Below are 17,475 nucleotides of genomic sequence, written 5' to 3'. Positions count from 1 at the left end.
TCAGCATCCGCCTTGGCAATGACTGCCTCCTGGTTGTCGGCGATTTATTGAGTGTATTGCTCCTTACCTTGAAATGCCGCGGTAATGGTTGCCGAATGCCTTTCCCAAGCGTCGCCACCGGGAATGGTGCATTCGAAGGTGATGCGGTATCCGTGGCGGCTGTTGTGTGGAGGCAGTAGACGGATCAGATACCTCACCGGAGGATATCGTCGAAGCCGTCATAGCAAAGACAAGTTCCGATCCCATTGCCGCGATGGAATCGAGATGAAGCACGCCGATGCTGCAGATTATCGATCTGTAGGCAAGTTAGCTCGAGGTCAATAGGTAAGTAGATGGCAGAGCATACTAGAGGTGGGAATCTTGAGGAGTCGTAGGCTTATTCCCATCTTGCATAGCGTTGATACGTATGTTAGACCCACGAGATAGGAAAGGAAGAGGACATCCACGACGGAGTACATCTTCGACGATCTGTTCTAACAGCGCAAGGGTCAGTTAATCACCATGAAGGATGGACAGTAGACTTACCGAAAACAAATAGCCACTCCTCCCATGCGTTAGAGTTGTGAAATCCGAGAGGAAGAACAGCAAGGAAGTGATTAGGGCAAGGCACAAGCCGCGCGATATGTTCATTTCTGTTTCCAGAAAGCATTAATTGGGTTCGGCGAGACAAGACGAGGTTAGATGAGGCGAAACGTCGTGGTCAGGCAGGATCATGCCTTGATAACCATGTCGCTCCGTGCAGTGTGGCTAGGCTGGATGGGCTGGGAAGGTGTCTCTGATGTCCACAGCGACTGCATCTGGTCAGAGATGGTGCGTGGGAAGGGAGGAGGGGATGAATCTCGAGGGTATACTACAAACCCGGTCACTCTCGAGCAGGATGAGGTAGGCCTGATTCCTGCAAAGCAGACTGGTGATATGTTGTCGGTTGTATGCTGAGCTTAAGTCATGCAAAAGGGTCGAGACGTCCTCGGGGCTACATGGTTCAGACAAACTTCTCAAAGACGGAGAAGACTGTCAACGACTGAAATCGCTGAGAGGAGGAGATGTAGGAGGGAAAAAGAGAGTGTCGATTCGGAGGGGGAGGAGGGGTTATTTATAGGCAACGGTGGCCAGGTTCGCAATGAATGGCTACGAAGCAAGAAACGGTCTGGAAAATAGCATTGATAGAATCATTCCATAGTAAGTAAATACATATAATACCTTCCACGTTTGACAATTCGCTGTATCCAGTAAAACTCGGCGTTGACGCAGGATGTTGGGAAAGGGGAAGTCCGAAGGGAAGATGGAGAGGAATGGCAAAGGGAAAAAGACGGGGAAGTCGCCTGAGAACGCCACAAGAGTGGAAAAAATAGAACCTTCCAGCGGGGGGCATTCAATGGCTTGATACCATCCGTTTGCTTCGCTGGGTCTCATTGCGGCAAGCGGCAGTTATCCGTCGCGATAGCTCACAACGCCGGTGAAGCAGCGAGGTCGGCCTCAGTCACTGCGGCAGTAAACGAGATAGGCATCAACATCCCAATTGCACGAATTCAGGGAGTAGATCTGCGCTACAACCATTTCACTGCCAATATTAATAGCTTCGTAGTCGCTCTTGACCTCGTAGCGAGTTAAACTGGACCGTCATACTGCCACCGTTTGAAGGCCGCGGTGAAGCCGACATCCATCTCGCCCGGGCCTCCATCTCCGTTTGGCGGATGAGCAACGCTGTCATGGAGATCCACCAAAGGCACCATTGACGGCCGGCCATGAGCACACTGGAAAGGAAAGACACAAGTAGCCAGCCGCTTGACCAGGTTCATGCACTCCCCAACGGTAAGAGCATCATTGAACATAATGGCAGTTCTGCAGGCTCGAGAGTTGAGGAGGTGAAGGATGCCCTGTGGGCACCCTGATAACCGTCCAACCCAGTCCTCCGAATGCCCAGGGTCTGTGAATGGTGCATAGGAATGCGCTGTTCCATTCTCTGTCCGCTTCCATGTCTCGGCGCGGATGATGTTGATGAGCTGCTCTGGCTCTGTCCGGCATCGCTCCGCAATCAAGGTCGGGAGCCTTGATACCAAAATAGACGCCTCCCCACTTCGTGGATGTTGTGAGACCACATAGCCGATTCCCCACGACTTGAAGTATTCCGCCTGCCGCCTAAACAGAGCAGCCTCTGCGACGGGAATGTCGATCGTCACCGGATCCACCTCAATCATTTGTACAGCCTCCAGGTTGCTGTCAAATAATTCCTTGGACAGTTTCTCGATTCGACATCGTTCATCGGCTGCATGCTGGTCAATAAGGACAAGCGTTGATGCATGGTCCCGAGATATCATTTCCACCAGAATAAACTTTCGATCGACCTGGCCGATTACTCTGGCTGTCTTCAAGTCTTGTTTGCGGAGTTTTCCGCGATATTTTGATGCCCCGAATCCATCCAATCCGCATCGTTCGTGGAAATTGTGCGCCGACTTATTGGCACTCGCGTCGTGCTCTGGTTCGGTATCCAACGCATTTATCGGTCGTTCAGACCGGCAAAAAACAGGGTTTCTCCAATTACCCAACATATTTTCCAACCACCTATCCTGCGTTGCCGGAACAGCTGATGCCGGCCGCTTTTGGCTTTCCAATACCCGCGTCGGCATCAGAGATCCCGTTGACTTAGGTCGATGCGACAATACTGAGGCTGCCGACGGCCGAACATTGACAGACTGGCCAGTCCGCGAGTTAACCCAGTGGCTTATTCCAGTGTATGGATCGACCCATGGAATCACGGTGTCACCACACTCCTTGGTCTGGTTGTCCACAGCGTTGCCCTGCACTGTTGTCTTAGGACCTTTACCGGCAACAGTAGGTTCCAAAATAAGGCCCTCCGTCGGAACTGTCGGCGGGTGCATGTTCTCATCACCCAGCTCGAGACGGTCTGGGCCCAGCGATGGCTTCTCCGGTGCTGGGCCATGAGCATGGCTGTTCCCACTTTTGATCCGAGACCAGCTTCCAAAATGACCACTCACGCCTGGTCGGGAAAATGACGGCAGCTTCAATTCCTTTCCCGAGAACTCGGTGGTAGAAGTCCGCGAGTTTCGGTTCTGAGGCTGTCCTGTAGTCTCCACCTGCTGCGCAGAAGGTTCTCCTTGTCTCTTTCCCCCCCGCGGACGCATGTTGTGGGCTTTCAAATACTCGTTGATCATCAGCGTGAGGATATCCAAAATACGCTGAAGCGACCTGTCCGACTCGGGTAGTTCCTGGTCATTGTTGGCTATCGTACCGTCTACCGATTCGATCCGAATATAGAACATAGGCCACTTGTTCGCCGTCATTGCCCCGGAATAGCGGACATCCGGTTGGGTAGTTGATGCATTGCTTGCAAACGGGACGCGTCCAGACGTTGCAAAATCAGACATCGAAAACAAGCGGTTGACCTCGCTGTATATTATGTTCGTTTGATTATTCGGGTGTACAGGGTCGGGCCCCAGTGATATAAACTGGACTTTCTTGGAGGGACTAGGGACCAAGGAGAGTGCAGCGTGAATCGTAAGATGCGGCACTGTGGCCGACACAGCGTGCCATTTTGTTGTATTGCTCGTATCGAGGCCTGCCTGAGACAGGATCGAGCTCAAGCGTACCAGATCCAGGTCGCCATTAGCAGGGGAGCCTCGACGAGGGCGGACTGTCAACTTTCGTTGCTTGTCTGTGTCAGAAATTGCCAGTTTCGAAAGACTGTTATTCGAAATGACAAGCGAGATCAGCAGATTCTTCAAATCATCCCACTGTCGGTCTAACTCGTCTATCTTCTGCAGGGTCAATGCACGGTTCTTCACTCGGACAGGCATATTCCCAAAAAGATCATTGACTGTGACGCGCGTTCCATGGTCACTGAACTTCAAAGCATGGTGCTTTGGCGCTGGGCTAAGCCGTGCAACAGTGGCGGAGTGATGAAACATAACAGTGTTTGTGGTTGCATGTTGGACATGATGTGAAGTTATGGTCAACAACGCTAGCGCAGATAGTGAAGCCAGAAAGCATCCCTTTCTGGCATGAGCTGGGGAGCCCTGATTAAATTTCGAGGTATCTATCTCCATTAATATCACACCATAGACAGTCAACTTGAGTACATACGATAAGCCTTCCCCAAGCCCCCATCACTCCCAAATTCTGCTGGGATGATTCCGTTCCCATCGTCTTCCACGACGCACCCTCCTCGTCGGTAGTCCACGGTAACAAAAACGGTCTGGGCATTTGCATCTATGGCGTTCTTGACCAGTTCCACAATTACGCCATTCAAATTGGTAATGGACGTTGAGGATTTGATTTTAGCAGCCACTTCGTGTGGGAGTGGCTGGATTTTGTGCACATTCATCGTATGGGTTAAGCTGCCGAAAACATATTTATTCGTCGGGGCTGTTGTCCGCCACCTCAACTTGAGTAGTGTTCCAGCAAGCCGAGTAGGGAAGACTAGCGGCTAGACTCAGGTCACAATAACATTGGCGACTGCTCAGTTAAGTGTCGCTTCCATCTTGAATAGAGTGGCTCTGGTGAGTGTCGAGGAAGTCGCACTGTCCCAGGCAATGATGTCGGCCCACCACGTGACTCTATACTGTGTGATTCAACAATACTCAACAACCATATAATGAATTGACTATAGATATGATATTGCTACTGTTAATACATAGAAACCTTCACTTAATCCTTGGCTATCTTCTGTCAGTTGCTGTACAGTTAACAGCCTGTATTTCTGAGTCCGGCAATTCGACGACTCGTAACTTGAAGAAACAGTTGAAGTATCACAAACCCACAGCTCTGGGCCTCAAGGGAGGACGCGACTACGCGTCCACGGAAACTTGCGTACTTCGGGCATCTGGATGTTCTCTGTTCCAATAGACTGCCGCCATGAAAGAGGTTGGGAAGCATCCATGATACTGACGCTGTTTTGGGCCGAGACAGGGCGGGAATCACGTGCCGCCCTCCGCAGGGACAAAGAGTCAAGGAGGCTCTCTGCTCTGCGCTTCATCCCTCTGCATACCTCCCTTCCGCTCAGAAGCCCCAGTTCGGTCCAAACTGCTATTCTTCTTTTTCGAGTATTTGTTTATTTGATACCCCTCCTTTGTTTTCTTCCAGCGATTCCGACCGGTCTCTTCCCCCTTCGGCGCCTGACTATCGTATCCGTGGTACCCAACTCAGTAAACAATCGAAGTGACAACCTACGAACGGCGGTTTCCTTGAGCTACATCGACTGCAAGTTCGCGAGTGTTATAAGACCGATTACTCGAGGCCAGAATGGCCACAGCTGATGGCCCTGCTCGGGCGCATGGTACGTGCTGCTACCACCCCTCCTTCAGCCTCCCGCTACTGCAAACAGCAAACAACGCTGACACTGTCATTCTGTTACAGACCGCAACGGACGCCGGCGCCCGTTTGCAAGCTGGATGAAGCGACTAGCGAGTCTGAAAAACTCAACCGACTCACCCTCGACCCGCTGGTCCAACAAGCGCAATGGAATGTCCAAAACGAAGAATCGAGGCATCAAGAACAACCCGTATCCCTTGTCCGGGAACCCTCACCTTGCCCAGCAATACACCAGCGACCGCGCTTCTTCCTCGCATATCAGTGAAGACCAAAGCCGATGCCGATCGCATTCCCACAGTGAACCATCTATCACCTACTCTGGGTATGAAAACCAGGTGCCCACCACGGGCGCTAAATCGGCCGCGCCAACGATCTCCACGAACGGTGAGACGGCGCTGTCTGAGGCTGCGTACTCGAAAGCTGGGACTACGGCGACGGTGGGTGGAGGTGTTAGCACCAAGGGAGGGGGTGAAGGAAGCACATTCTCGTCTCCGGCGCCCTCTGTGCGGTCGCTGGCGACCACGTTGACCACGGTGCAATCGGCGGCTCCCTCGACCCATATCTACAACGCCCAAAACCCTCAATACCAAGGCCACCACCACGGCCATGCGTCGAGCTCCGGCACGCAGCAAGTGCAGTTCTCGCAACCGTTCCCTCCATCCCCAGCGACCGCCGTGCCACCTCATCTTGCCCCGCATGGCCACTCGGTCACGTACAGTGCCGCGACCGCGAACAACATCCTTACCGATAACGCTTCGATCTTAACCCTCGCCTCTTCGTCGAAGCGTCGCCGACGGAACTCCTTGGACACAAATGCCTCGGTCCGCGCTCTGGCGCCGTCATCGGTGTTTGGCGGAAGCCGCGAAAGTCTGCCATTGAGCGTCCTAAGCGGGGTGGGCGAGGCGTCAAACACGTCGGTCCTCAACGCCCCTGGTGTTCTTAGCCGACCAAGTCTCGTCGGTCTGGCTAGTGCTGAACGAGCAAGCGTCTATTCATCGTCTGGCACAGGACCTAACGGCGAACGCGGCAGCTTCTACGCCAACAAGCAAAGTCCTGTAGCTGGCGACGGTGCCAGTATCAGAAGTGCCGGTCACTCGCATGCGCGCCAGGACAGCAACACTGCAAGCATTTCGGGTGTCGCGGCACAACCTATCCAACCTGGCCGGATAAGCCGACGCAGCTCGGGATGGGGAGAGATTACAGGTGAAGATGACGAATGCGATGAAAAGATGGAGACCAAGGAGGGCAAGGAAGAGGACAAGGAAGCGACTAAGGCCGTAGACCAGAATTAGCACGTTGGCTGAAGCGTAACGCACGATTCAGCGGTCTTTTAATGGCATAAAGACCAGCCTCTTTTCTACGACTAATGCGGGTTGGATAGGTGAATTCCTGGTTCATTATGGCGTTTATTGGGTAATGGTGTTCATTACGGACAGGCCTCGGTGGCATGATGAACTAATGTCTTATTGTATGTGTAGATTCATGCTCAAGTTTAATGCAGACAGATGCAATGCATTGATTGTTTAGTCCCTCTAGCTAAGCCGTCTTTTAAAAGCGGCACCGGTGCCTCGGATGCTCAAAATCACCTGCGGGACAAATTATCTCTTCGTGTCCCTCCAGAACTCGGTAATTCATGTCCTGCCATAAAATAAGACATTGAAGTCCGGCAGTAACATAAAGACTCAACCATGAACAATCCGCTCTGAAATATTTGTTTACGTCCCCACTCCGCCAACCTCCGCATTGCCACCGCACCACACTGCAAGTCCGCAACATGAACCTCCGCACACTGTTTGGAAAGCAACCCACCAACAAATCCCTTGTCTATGGCCTGGACCATGCTATTCTCAACACCCCAATCCCGCCGCCGTCCATGTGGATGAATCTCGGCTACTGGAAGGTCCGCTCACTCCCCAATCCAATCCAATCCACCAACCCGACCAACCCACGACCCCCGCACCGACTGGAAGCTTCTAAGTCTAGCAACTAATATCCAGAATAGGACACGTCTGACTTCCCGACTGCCTGTGCTGCACTACTAGACCAGGTCCTGATCACAGCCTCGCTGATTGACGAGGATGGAGACGCGAAACCTCATCTCGCCCAGAAGAAGCTCCGTCTGTTGGACGTGGGCATTGGGTGCGGGGATCAGTCGCTGAGGATCCTGGGGTATAAGAAACGGGGTGAAAACAGCTCAGCTGAAGTGAAAGAAAAGAGTATCGATGAACCGAAGGCACCCCTATTCGAGTCCTACGTCGGTGTCACCTCTCTCCCAGTGCAGGCTGAGTTTGCGTCGCAGCGGATTGAGCACAGTTTCCCTTCTCCATCTTTGTCTGAGGAGGTAGAAAGCAACGACGCAAAAACAACCCCGAGGGCTCAGATCTTCTGCGCCGATGCCGCAAACCCATCATCATGGCCATCGGAGCTCCATACTTCTCTCAGCTCATTCCAATTCCAAACCCAAACTCAAACCCAGAATGGTAAAGAAGAAGAAGAAGAAGAAGAAGACGAAGGCGGAACAGAAAACTGGCTCCTAGCCCTCGACACCCTCTACCACTTCCACCCCTCGCGCACCCCGCTCTTCAAATACACCTACTCAACCCTCCACGCGAGCATAATGACCTTCGATCTCCTCCTCCCCTCCTCCCCGCGTCTATCCCTCTGGACGCGTCTCCTGCTGCGCATCCTCTGCCTATTCAGCGGGACGCCTTACAGCAATTTCCACACAGAGGAGGAATATACCGCGCTCCTGGTTGCTGCGGGGTATGATATCGAGAAGATTGTTCTCAGGGATATCTCGGAGGATGTGTTTGCGGGTATTGCGGGGTTTTGTCAACGGCGGGGCGAGGTGGTGAGTGCGTATGGTATGGGAAAGATGGGGAAGTTTAAGGGTGCTGGGAGGATGTTTGGGTGGTGGGCTAGGACGGGGGTTGTTAGGGGGGTTGTTGTCGTTGCAAGGGTTTGATCTAAAAAAACCAAATACTACTTGTTTGATATGTATGTATCAACTGGGGTACAGCTTGGCAAACTTCCCCGGATTGCTTAATTAGAGCACTCTTGGCTAACCATGAACCAGCGCTATAATTGAATGATCAAGCCGAACTTAAGCGGAGTCAATTGAGACATCTTGTACGTGTCCGTGTGCGTGTATTAAACGTAATCATCACCGACCCACCATTCCATCCCATCCATTCTCCATGAGACGCCTTCCTCACTTTAAAGGAAAAATCAAGCTGTAAACCATATAGACATAAAATTCAGAATATACAACTGAAGGAAAACAGAAATTCAAGCAAAAATTCGTTTAGGAGCCAGCTTAGACTGTACCAACACCGATCTTGGAGTTACCACTACTCCGCTCGCCCTCGGTCCTCTGTGCAGCAAGGAACTTCTTGAACATATCCGAGATATCGCTTTCGGCCTTCTTGCCTTCTTCCTTGGTCTTGCCGTTCTTCTCGGTGATCAGGTTCTTCAACCACTGGTTCTCGAGCTCGAGGGCGGTGACGCGGGCTTCCAACGCGGCGTTCTTTTCTGACGTTTCCTTGACCGTCTTTTCTAATGTTTGCTCCCGCATCTTCTTCTTGACTCGGAACCGGGCGCTGGCAGCAGTATTGCGGCGGCGCTTGTCCTCCTCNGCGGCAACTCGTGCAGCCTCCTCCACGCTCATAGCAGGGGTCTTTTGGGTGTTCTTGCGCTTCGGAGCCGGCGCAGAAGCTGTTGGCGAGGTGGTAGACGCGGGGCTTGCGTCAGAGATGGAAGGTTGAGAAGGGGACGTTGATGCCGGCGACGATGTAGACGGCTGGTTCACGGAGGCATGTGCATTAGGCACTCTGTTCGGCGCCTGTTGTTGCGGCATGGACTGGTATTGGGCATTTTGTACTGGCATGGACGAGTTGTTTACCGAGTTCATCTGAGGGGCATAGTCGTTGACGTTGTTGACATTGCCAAACCCATCTGGGGACAATTAGCAGCCGTCACACACATGGCCTGTCAATTTGGCAATCTCAAACACAAAGAAACAAGAACAGAGCAAAGCAAGACGGCATCAAGCAGAACTGGTGTGTTCATGAGGCTCATCGAGCAAGTACGGCGTCACGTGAAATGACGCCATCATGGGCCATTCTCGCGATATCAAAGCTAAGTACCTGAACTTGCAGCAAACCCTGACACGCTAATCTCGATCGTCGCACCCAGCTGATCCACTGCAGAGAATGCACCAATAGTGGACAGATCAGATTGCGAATGCGTGGGATGGCGGATGGCGCGCCTCGTGCAGGGACCAGTCATTGATCACGCCAGCGCAAGCTCAGCACAGAAACAGGCACAAACCCGATCGCACTGAAAATAGGGTAAAAAGAATCTGAGCGGAGGAAGGAACAGGCAAAGAGAACCTTTGGAAAGGGCCCCATGGTTCACCTGCCTAGGGCATCCGAAATGACATAGAAGACAGGCCAGCACGCGTAAGAAATCCATCACTTACCACCAAGCATATTCAGGAAATCCATGTCAGAGTTCTGCTTGACATGTTGTTTGCTCTCCTCCACAGGCTCAAACGACGGAATGTTCAAGTCGAAGTCGAAAAACTCAGTGTTGGTGAACAGCGATAAGTCATTGTCCAGGTTGAACGTCTCTTGCTGCTGTTGTACGGCGACATCGTAGGGCGACGGGATGGCATTCAGATCATCCAGATACTGTGAGAAATTCGGGGCACGGCGGCCATTGTATTCAGCCATGGCGAAAGATGAGGCGTATCGGCCTCTGCTTCTCGAGTCCGACCAAGAATCCCAAACGACCCCTTCTGGGGTTTCCGTATACTCCGCTTATCCGATCGGAAGTGTGCGTCTATGTATGACGGAGGGGCACAAAGCCGGCGGCGAATTCGTCAAACTCGGTCGTTTGTCTGTCGGTCGCGCTGTCGAGTAATTGGCGAGCGTAGTTTGTCGACAATGAAAATAGTAGAGATGGTAAAGGGAGGGAGAGAGGAGGAAGAAGAGGGGATCCAGAATGTGGGACGAGAGCGAGTGAGTCGAGGGAGATTTTGCGTTGGATTGAGGTAAGTGGGTGGGGGTGGGAGTGCTGATTAATTCCAGGCCGATTTCAGCTCTCTCTCCAACAACTCCGGAGAACCTTCGGCTGCCTGCCCGGGCGCTTGAGCCACCTCTTGTTTCTTTTTCTGCGTCTCCGCATGATTCGATGACTTTCACTGGTATATTCGTTGACGGCGGACTACGAGGTGTTTTCCATCTTTCCATCTGAATTACTTTTCTCCTTGGTCACAGTAATGGAGTGAATACTCCTGTCCGGCTGGGTGCCTGTGCCGTCGAGTTGCCACCGGTGCCGAAGTCGGAATCCCCAACCATGGACCACCCCCGGCCATGCATCCGGTTTTCCACGATGACCCGCTCATCTCAGGAGCAGAATCTCACGATGTGAGGGCCTGGTGTTGTCCAACTCATGCACCACCGCGAGCAAAATGGCGTCCCTGAAGGATCAGCTCCTGCTCATCATGCTTGCCTCTGATCGCTCCTTGTTGGCCAACCTTGCGTTCGGGCCTCGGGGCCATGTCGCAATGGAGCTCTCCGGTTGGCTGCGGCTCGGCCTGCTTTTATCTCTCGCGCGGTTTGCGATACAAATATCTATCTCTAACAATAACTCTGTGTCGGCCTTGAAAGGAGTGCTTTTCCCCGCGTCCAAGCTATCTCGCGCTGCACCTGCCACCTCGTACTATTATTGAGACCCGCGCGATTGCGAATAAACTACCTGAAATTACACAACAGTGAGTCTTGTGAAGCTCTCGAGGCTCGTATTATTATAATTGTCTCTTGCGAGTCAGATGCGAATCCGGAATTTTTGCCGCGTTGCATTCTGTCTTCACCAATTTTCCCGTCACTCACGGGATATACCGGTATGAGTCAATCGCCCCGTGCTTCTTGAAGTGATGAGGATTTGGAATGTCGTGCTTCTGAGCTATTGGATATGGACCAGTTGGTGCATCACCTTTGTAAATGTGTAGGCCAATATGCAAGTAACCCTTGACGGAGCCCTGGTCCAAGTCGCCAATCGCGGTCTGGTGAATATAGCGGATCAACTATTGCCTCCAACTCCAAATAGTGTGCAATGTGCCTGAATGGTGCGAAGGGATCCCATCACCTGCTTGTGAAGTGCTTATTCCTCATAGTTGACCGTAGGGCTTGGCGCTTCTAAAATACATTTATGCCTCAGGCATAAATCCAAGTGCTATCAACACGTGACCTCGAATGTTGATGCTTGGCGCATAACAATCCAAAACAACACCGACGACCAAGTGCTAACGGATACTCTCATTGTCAGCCCACGACTCAAAGACCATATGGAGACGCATAACCGGTGATACATTAATAATTTAAAACATGGCACGTCCAAAATCAATCCGCGCGCCCACGACCGCCAGTCTTCCAAATAACCTGCGCATCGCCTCCACCACTCCTTCGCTGGTCAAGGCCCTGGGGAAGCTATCCCGTCAATCGCTCCTGGATATAGTGTTCCAATGGCTAGATGATCGCAATGTCAAGCTATTCCCCCCAATGCTAGAGGACGACGAGGACGAAAACCCCGACGACGATGGCTTACGACCGTATCCAACCGAGCACTCGCTCAACGACGTTCGCAATGCGTATCAAGAATTACAATTCAGGAAAGGCGGCAAGCGAGAGGTAATTGATCGCATCTTGGACGGGGATTGGAGGCATGGAATTACACTGCGACAGATTGCTATGGTTGACCTCCGATACTTGGATGACCACCCGTCAAGTTTGCGCTGGACGGCGCTGGAGCTCGCGCGCATCGGCGGCTCAACCACAGAGGAGACACCCATCGCAGAACTCTCCGCTAATATCCCGCGCGTACACTCGTCCACTTTTCTCAAAAAGCTCCAGGAGCAAATATCACCCTTAGTCAAAGCGCACTTCTACCTCGGACGCTCCACCACTCAACCCCTCACCTTCCTCCGCATTTTCGTCACACACTCGCCGTACCAGAATCTCTGCCAGGCACCGGAAACTCTCACCGACTCGTCCAGGGTCATGTATGTCGCATTCCCAGACAGCTGCCCATATATATACACATCGCTCGCCTCTGCCGCTGGGGCCAAGGCAAACACCAGCTCCGCCGTCGCGACAGACGCGCGAAGCCTCCAGCGCATCGTCCGAGACGCCATACCAAAAGCTCTATCCGTCCCCCATCTACGATATACTCTCAAGCCTACATCCCTCACAGCAAAGAGTCTTTCAGCTCTCGTCTCCCTCCGCGGCCCAGGCCGCTCTACAAACGCCAACGGCGCATTCAGCATTTTCGCCGACGCCGTCCTCGAAGGAAGCCCCCTCGACCCACGACCCTCCAACACCGTCTCCCCAGAAGAACACCAGAAGCAATCCCTCCCAGCCGCTAAATTAGACCAAGAGAAAGAAAACAACGTTTTGGACGCCGACCCCTCCTCCCACGCAACAAAACCCAACCCCCTCCGCCGCGCTAGAGATATCGACGCTGACCCGCGCGCATCCAAAAAGCGCAAACTCACTGTCCAAACCCGCTTCGGAACGGCAGGGACCACAATGTCCTCTGCACCGCTTGACCGTCTCGACGCTAGACTCCTTGACCCTCCTACGAATCAGAATTATGGAGACAATGACGACGATGACGGCGGAAATCGCGATGCTAGCCACCCTACCGTCTCGCTTACATTCACCGGAACAGATGTCGTATCTGGCATCCGGAAACTTGCGGAGCTGGGCATTGTGAATGCCGAGCGTATGCCGTCCTGGATGACGGGTGAAGAGGCCGTCAGTGTAGCGATTGTGCGCAAGGGGAGAGTGATTAACGATGGTGGATGAAGTGGATATTGAGCGCTCACTTATACATGCTTATACATGTCAATTTATGACTGCCTTTCGTCAGAGGGTATGGGATGAGTCGGCTGCTCCGGGACAGGATGACGGATTGCTGAGTATGGCTGTCATTACTGTAACTAGACTCAGAGCCAGAGGGACTCTGACTGCCGGCCCGGCATCTATCGATCCACCCACTTAAACTAAATGAGTGGATTGCCGCGTCAGGGATGCCGGTGAAAAACCGGTGACGCAAAACCTCGCTGGTAACAGACCATCCCTTAAATGGACCTTCGACCCGCGCTACCAGTCGGAACTTATTTCTCAATAATGATGAATTAAAAAAAGCTGTGAGTACTCAACTAGGTAGGGTATAAGGCAGCCTAACGCCAAATATTGACAATACAAAGATGACCTCAAACCTGTTCCATCTCCCAGTTAAACGCCGCTTGTGCCGTAATCTTCTAAGACCCAAGGAATATGTTGGAGACGGAGTTGCAAAGAACTAGTCAATCCATTTCCTCCAGTTCGTCATCGTACTCACGCCAGCCAGAGTAAGATAAGTGCCGGCGCACCCAGTACTGATGATAGCTTGAATAGTCTGCGGTGGTTATGTCAGAGTTCGCATGCAGAGTCAGGAGTAGGGACATCTACAGGGACGGTTTCGTACCACGTTCACCAGATACGCCCACTTGTCTTGCCACATTGACATACCCGTCTTCTCCGACTTGACCCTCGCTCACGAGTTGCTCCAGGCTCATGTCAGGTTTGCAATCGATGTCCTGATTTTGCCAGGATGAGCGACTGGGAAGTGATTGTTAGCATGGGTAAGCTCTCGCGTCAAGTCAGCACGTACCAGTAAACACAGCGGACGCCCTGGGAATTTTGCGTCGCCGCCCATTGCTGAAAACAGGACTTGTGAATGTTGTTGCCACAGGCTGCGCGGCACCAAACAATTTCTTCCTCGCCTGGATTAAACTCCATGAAGCATATTGGGCACTCTCCTTCTACAGGCTTGCGATTGCCATCTGTTTCATGGTCCTCGGCCTTGTCTTTCACATTGCGGAGCGGGGAGTTGTCGTAGATCTCGCGGATTTCCTAAAAAGAACATAAATTTGCTATTCGAGGCAAAGTCTGCTGGGATACTGACGGATGATAGAAAAGCTAATTGGTACTGTAGCTCGGCAGGGGCTTTCAGGACCTTCGCTAGGACTAGATTGGCCATTAGCGATAGATACAATGATAGCAATGATAAAGATAGAAGAAGCAGTGAAAAGAACATAACGGTGACTAATATTAGTTCAGGTTGATGCGCTGAACGTACCGTAACAAATGTGCTTGCATTGGTTGCCATTCCTCGCATCTGGGCAACTGCAGCTCGGCTCCTTCCTGATAACCGTCTTGTAGATGTTACCAGTCGACCCGACGATATCAAACTCCAGTTCAAGGTTCTCATCTGTGCCGGTGACGGTCTGTCCAACCATGAACATACTAGGAGCGTAGTTGTTAGTTTGGGTAAAGTGTGATCGGAGACCAAAGGCATACCGCTGGCTAATTGCACGATCTAAGCGTTCGCGATAACTCTTTGGAGGGGCACTGCGAAACCTCCTCAATCGACGTTCCTCGGTGGGAGCAGCTGACGCCTTCTTGACTCTCGGGGCTTTGCCCTTTGTAGGTGAAATAATGGGCGAGGCATCGTCTGCTAAACCACCGGCGTTTTTCGTCTTCCCCGATTTCGGGATTGTCTTCGCGCGTGTCTTCTTGGTGGAGGTGGCGACCGAGCCCTCATGTTTTATTTTCTGCGGAGACCTGTATCGGAAGTCTGAAGCCAGATCTTGAGTCCATGTTGACTGGCTCATCTTGAGCGAATCCCTCTGGATAAAAACAAGTGGAGGAAAGAGGGCAAGAAGTGTTAGTGGCTTCAACGCCTCACGCAGCGCTGACTAATCTGACAGAAAGATTGACAAGTCAGTATTGGCAGTTACGGGTTGCATTCGACACGGTATTGTCAGAAATGACAGCAGATGATCGAAGCAGCAAGTGTTCCCCAACAGTGCAGTGGCGGATGTGATACAGTTCCTTATCAGACTCCGATGTCCCCGATAAGAGTGGGCCGGGCGGAGGTTTGTTGCATTTGCGTTGTTTGCTCTGTTTGTCAGCAGTCCCTCTCGCGATAACGTCAAGCTCTCTCCATCAAAGTTCCAGTGTGTCAACAATGGCTCGTCCCCGCGCCCATTCGGGTGCTGATGGCCCCAAGGAGCCACATTCAGTCTCTCTGAAAGGTATGTATGGTTTCGCTCCTGTTGAACCAATCTAATCGGTCTAGTCTTGCGGTAAGCACCGATCAGTCCGTCCGATAACCCCTCCTAACTGTTACAGCCTCTCGCGGCCCTCATTATCTTACCAATATCCGCTACCAGCAGCAAATACGAAGATCTCCAGCAAAGCCGCCTTGACCTTCCCTTCCGACAAGGTCGATAGCCAATTCATATTCACTCCTAATGTATGTTCGGTAATTCCGATTGCCGACTTATGCTGACCATAAAGCTCACACTCCCTCCAACATTCGGGTCCGCATATGTCGGGGAAACATTTGCCTGCACCCTCAGCGCAAACAATGAACTTCCAGACGAGACGTCGCGGGTTATTACGTCGGTCCGAATCGTTGCCGAAATGCAAACTCCTTCGCAGGTCTCGTCTCTAGATCTTGAACCTGCCGATACAAACCCCAACGACGGCCTGCAGAAAGATCAATCTTTACAGAAAATTGTACGATTTGATTTGAAGGAGGAGGGTAACCATATTCTGGCGGTCAGCGTCAGCTATACCGAAACGTTGCTTGGGACCGACTCGCAGGCTGCTAGCGGGCGAGTGAGAACGTTCCGAAAACTATATCAATTTGTCGCTCAGCCCTGTCTCAGTGTGCGAACGAAGTCATCGGAGCTTGCTCCGTTGGAGGTTGACAACAAGTCATTAGGGCCGTATGGCAAGACCCGCCTACTTCGGTTCGCCCTCGAAGCCCAGCTGGAAAATGTGGGCGATGGGACCGTCGTCATCAAGGTGTGTACCAGAACTCCATGTTTAGACACCACTCTAATTGCTTCACAGCAAACCCGGCTCAACCCCAAAGCACCGTTCAAGGCGATGTCATTAAACTGGGACCTTGAGCGGCCCGACCAGTCGGATTCACCACCACCTACCCTCAACCCGCGCGACGTATTACAGGTTGCGTTCCTGGTTGAACAAGAAGAGGGTCAGCAGGATGGGCTGGAGGATCTGCAGAAAAATATGCGCCGAGACGGCCGCGCCGTGCTGGGCCAGTTGTCTATCGAATGGAGAAGCTCCATGGGAGATAAGGGATTCTTGACAACGGGTAATCTGCTAACGCGGAAGCGAGTATGATGTGATCACATAGGATGTCGCACAGCATGACAATGATTGTGTCAGGGAAACTCCCTTCCCGATACCGGAGATTGCCGGCCTTGGACACCCCTACTTGAACGGCAGCAAGGCAGGCCGGCAGTTATCCCCTGCAGACCGATAATCGCTCAACAAGGTGGGCGCAAAATCTCCGACACGGACTGAAGTGCCGTCGCTGGGGTTACACAAGAGTATACATTGTGCATAGGTAACGAGCCGGCCGGCCGGCCAGCAAACCTCCCTACTTGTCCAGTCGCAAAGAGTCTGTGAATGGGGCTTCCTTGGCTATATTGAAATATATTAGCGTTGGATAGGCCGACATTCCGAACATACTGAAATTTCTGTATTCCAAAATACATTTACTGGCCAATTCCATTAATATGCCTGGACTGTGCCATTTTAGTTCTTTTAAAGTCAACGTCGCACGAGTCTGCAAGTCTACAGAAGCGCTACTATAGCAATCCTGTATAGTATCAAGTAACACTTTCCCGCCTACAACCATCTAGCAAACAGCTACAAAATCAACCTGAATCTCAACACCCGCAGGCAACGCAGGAACCTCGACTGGGATAGCGGGAAGATTTTCTGGATCTGGTCGATTTAGAATGTATGATGGACTGGATTGTGGATGGGCGTTAGGGAATTTTATATATACAGTATATACTCACGGGCGTAAGCCTTACCAGTATAGACACTGGTCATAGCCGAATAGTAACTTCTCTTCGCTTGTACGAGTGGTCGGTAGTTGACAGGCATGCTAGTATCTGACTTCATATATCGTCCTCGGCCTTTGGGAAAACTACAGAATTGACTAATGGCAGTGGTAACTGTGATCGATTCATTGATATTGACTAAGATAGCAAGT

General features: G+C 52.0%; 7 protein-coding genes across 7 annotated transcripts; 4 read left to right on the top strand and 3 right to left on the bottom strand.

Annotated features, from left to right (window-relative positions):
• Positions 1-1,147: 1,147 nt before the first annotated feature.
• On the bottom strand, positions 1,148-4,509 carry ASPSYDRAFT_51193 (putative DNA mismatch repair protein (Mlh3)). The gene is made up of 2 exons (XM_040848242.1): positions 4,102-4,509; positions 1,148-4,054 (listed from the first exon to the last, which is right to left on the bottom strand). Exons 1-2 carry the CDS (start codon positions 4,340-4,342, stop codon positions 1,608-1,610), a joined length of 2,688 nt encoding a protein of 895 aa, XP_040696897.1. The 5' UTR covers positions 4,343-4,509; the 3' UTR covers positions 1,148-1,607.
• A 750-nt stretch (positions 4,510-5,259) lies between these two features.
• ASPSYDRAFT_62282 (uncharacterized protein) lies at positions 5,260-6,620 on the top strand (the record flags this gene model as incomplete). The annotated part of the gene is made up of 2 exons (XM_040850102.1): positions 5,260-5,293; positions 5,374-6,620. The coding sequence occupies 2 exons, from the start codon at positions 5,260-5,262 to the stop codon at positions 6,618-6,620; spliced, it is 1,281 nt and encodes a 426-aa protein (XP_040696896.1).
• Positions 6,621-7,102: 482 nt separating this feature from the next.
• Positions 7,103-8,412, top strand: ASPSYDRAFT_62281 (uncharacterized protein; the record flags this gene model as incomplete). The annotated part of the gene is made up of 4 exons (XM_040850101.1): positions 7,103-7,228; positions 7,331-7,769; positions 7,824-8,192; positions 8,348-8,412. The coding sequence occupies 4 exons, from the start codon at positions 7,103-7,105 to the stop codon at positions 8,410-8,412; spliced, it is 999 nt and encodes a 332-aa protein (XP_040696895.1).
• A 232-nt stretch (positions 8,413-8,644) lies between these two features.
• Positions 8,645-10,061, bottom strand: ASPSYDRAFT_62280 (putative bZIP transcription factor (MetR); the record flags this gene model as incomplete). The annotated part of the gene is made up of 2 exons (XM_040850100.1): positions 8,645-9,282; positions 9,809-10,061. The coding sequence occupies 2 exons, from the start codon at positions 10,059-10,061 to the stop codon at positions 8,645-8,647; spliced, it is 891 nt and encodes a 296-aa protein (XP_040696894.1).
• Positions 10,062-11,361: 1,300 nt separating this feature from the next.
• On the top strand, positions 11,362-13,684 carry ASPSYDRAFT_541519 (CENP-N/CHL4 family protein). Its single transcript, XM_040848800.1, has 3 exons — positions 11,362-11,458; positions 11,517-13,540; positions 13,601-13,684. Exon 2 carries the CDS (start codon positions 11,718-11,720, stop codon positions 13,194-13,196), a length of 1,479 nt encoding a protein of 492 aa, XP_040696893.1. The 5' UTR covers positions 11,362-11,458; positions 11,517-11,717; the 3' UTR covers positions 13,197-13,540; positions 13,601-13,684.
• Positions 13,538-15,363, bottom strand: ASPSYDRAFT_212873 (RING finger protein). Its single transcript, XM_040844055.1, has 6 exons — positions 14,736-15,363; positions 14,515-14,681; positions 14,341-14,402; positions 14,047-14,288; positions 13,861-13,994; positions 13,538-13,791 (listed from the first exon to the last, which is right to left on the bottom strand). Exons 1-6 carry the CDS (start codon positions 15,047-15,049, stop codon positions 13,700-13,702), a joined length of 1,011 nt encoding a protein of 336 aa, XP_040696892.1. The 5' UTR covers positions 15,050-15,363; the 3' UTR covers positions 13,538-13,699.
• Positions 15,364-15,405: 42 nt separating this feature from the next.
• Positions 15,406-16,592, top strand: ASPSYDRAFT_94916 (trafficking protein particle complex subunit 13; the record flags this gene model as incomplete). The annotated part of the gene is made up of 5 exons (XM_040853047.1): positions 15,406-15,472; positions 15,517-15,523; positions 15,570-15,693; positions 15,738-16,250; positions 16,299-16,592. The coding sequence occupies 5 exons, from the start codon at positions 15,406-15,408 to the stop codon at positions 16,590-16,592; spliced, it is 1,005 nt and encodes a 334-aa protein (XP_040696891.1).
• Between the last annotated feature and the right edge of the window lie 883 nt (positions 16,593-17,475).

Source organism: Aspergillus sydowii (genome assembly GCF_001890705.1).
Source record: "Aspergillus sydowii CBS 593.65 unplaced genomic scaffold ASPSYscaffold_17, whole genome shotgun sequence".
NCBI classification, from domain to species: Eukaryota; Fungi; Ascomycota; class Eurotiomycetes; order Eurotiales; family Aspergillaceae; genus Aspergillus; species Aspergillus sydowii.
The sequence above is the reverse complement of the archived record's forward strand: the minus strand, read 5'-3'. Positions and strand labels throughout refer to the sequence as shown.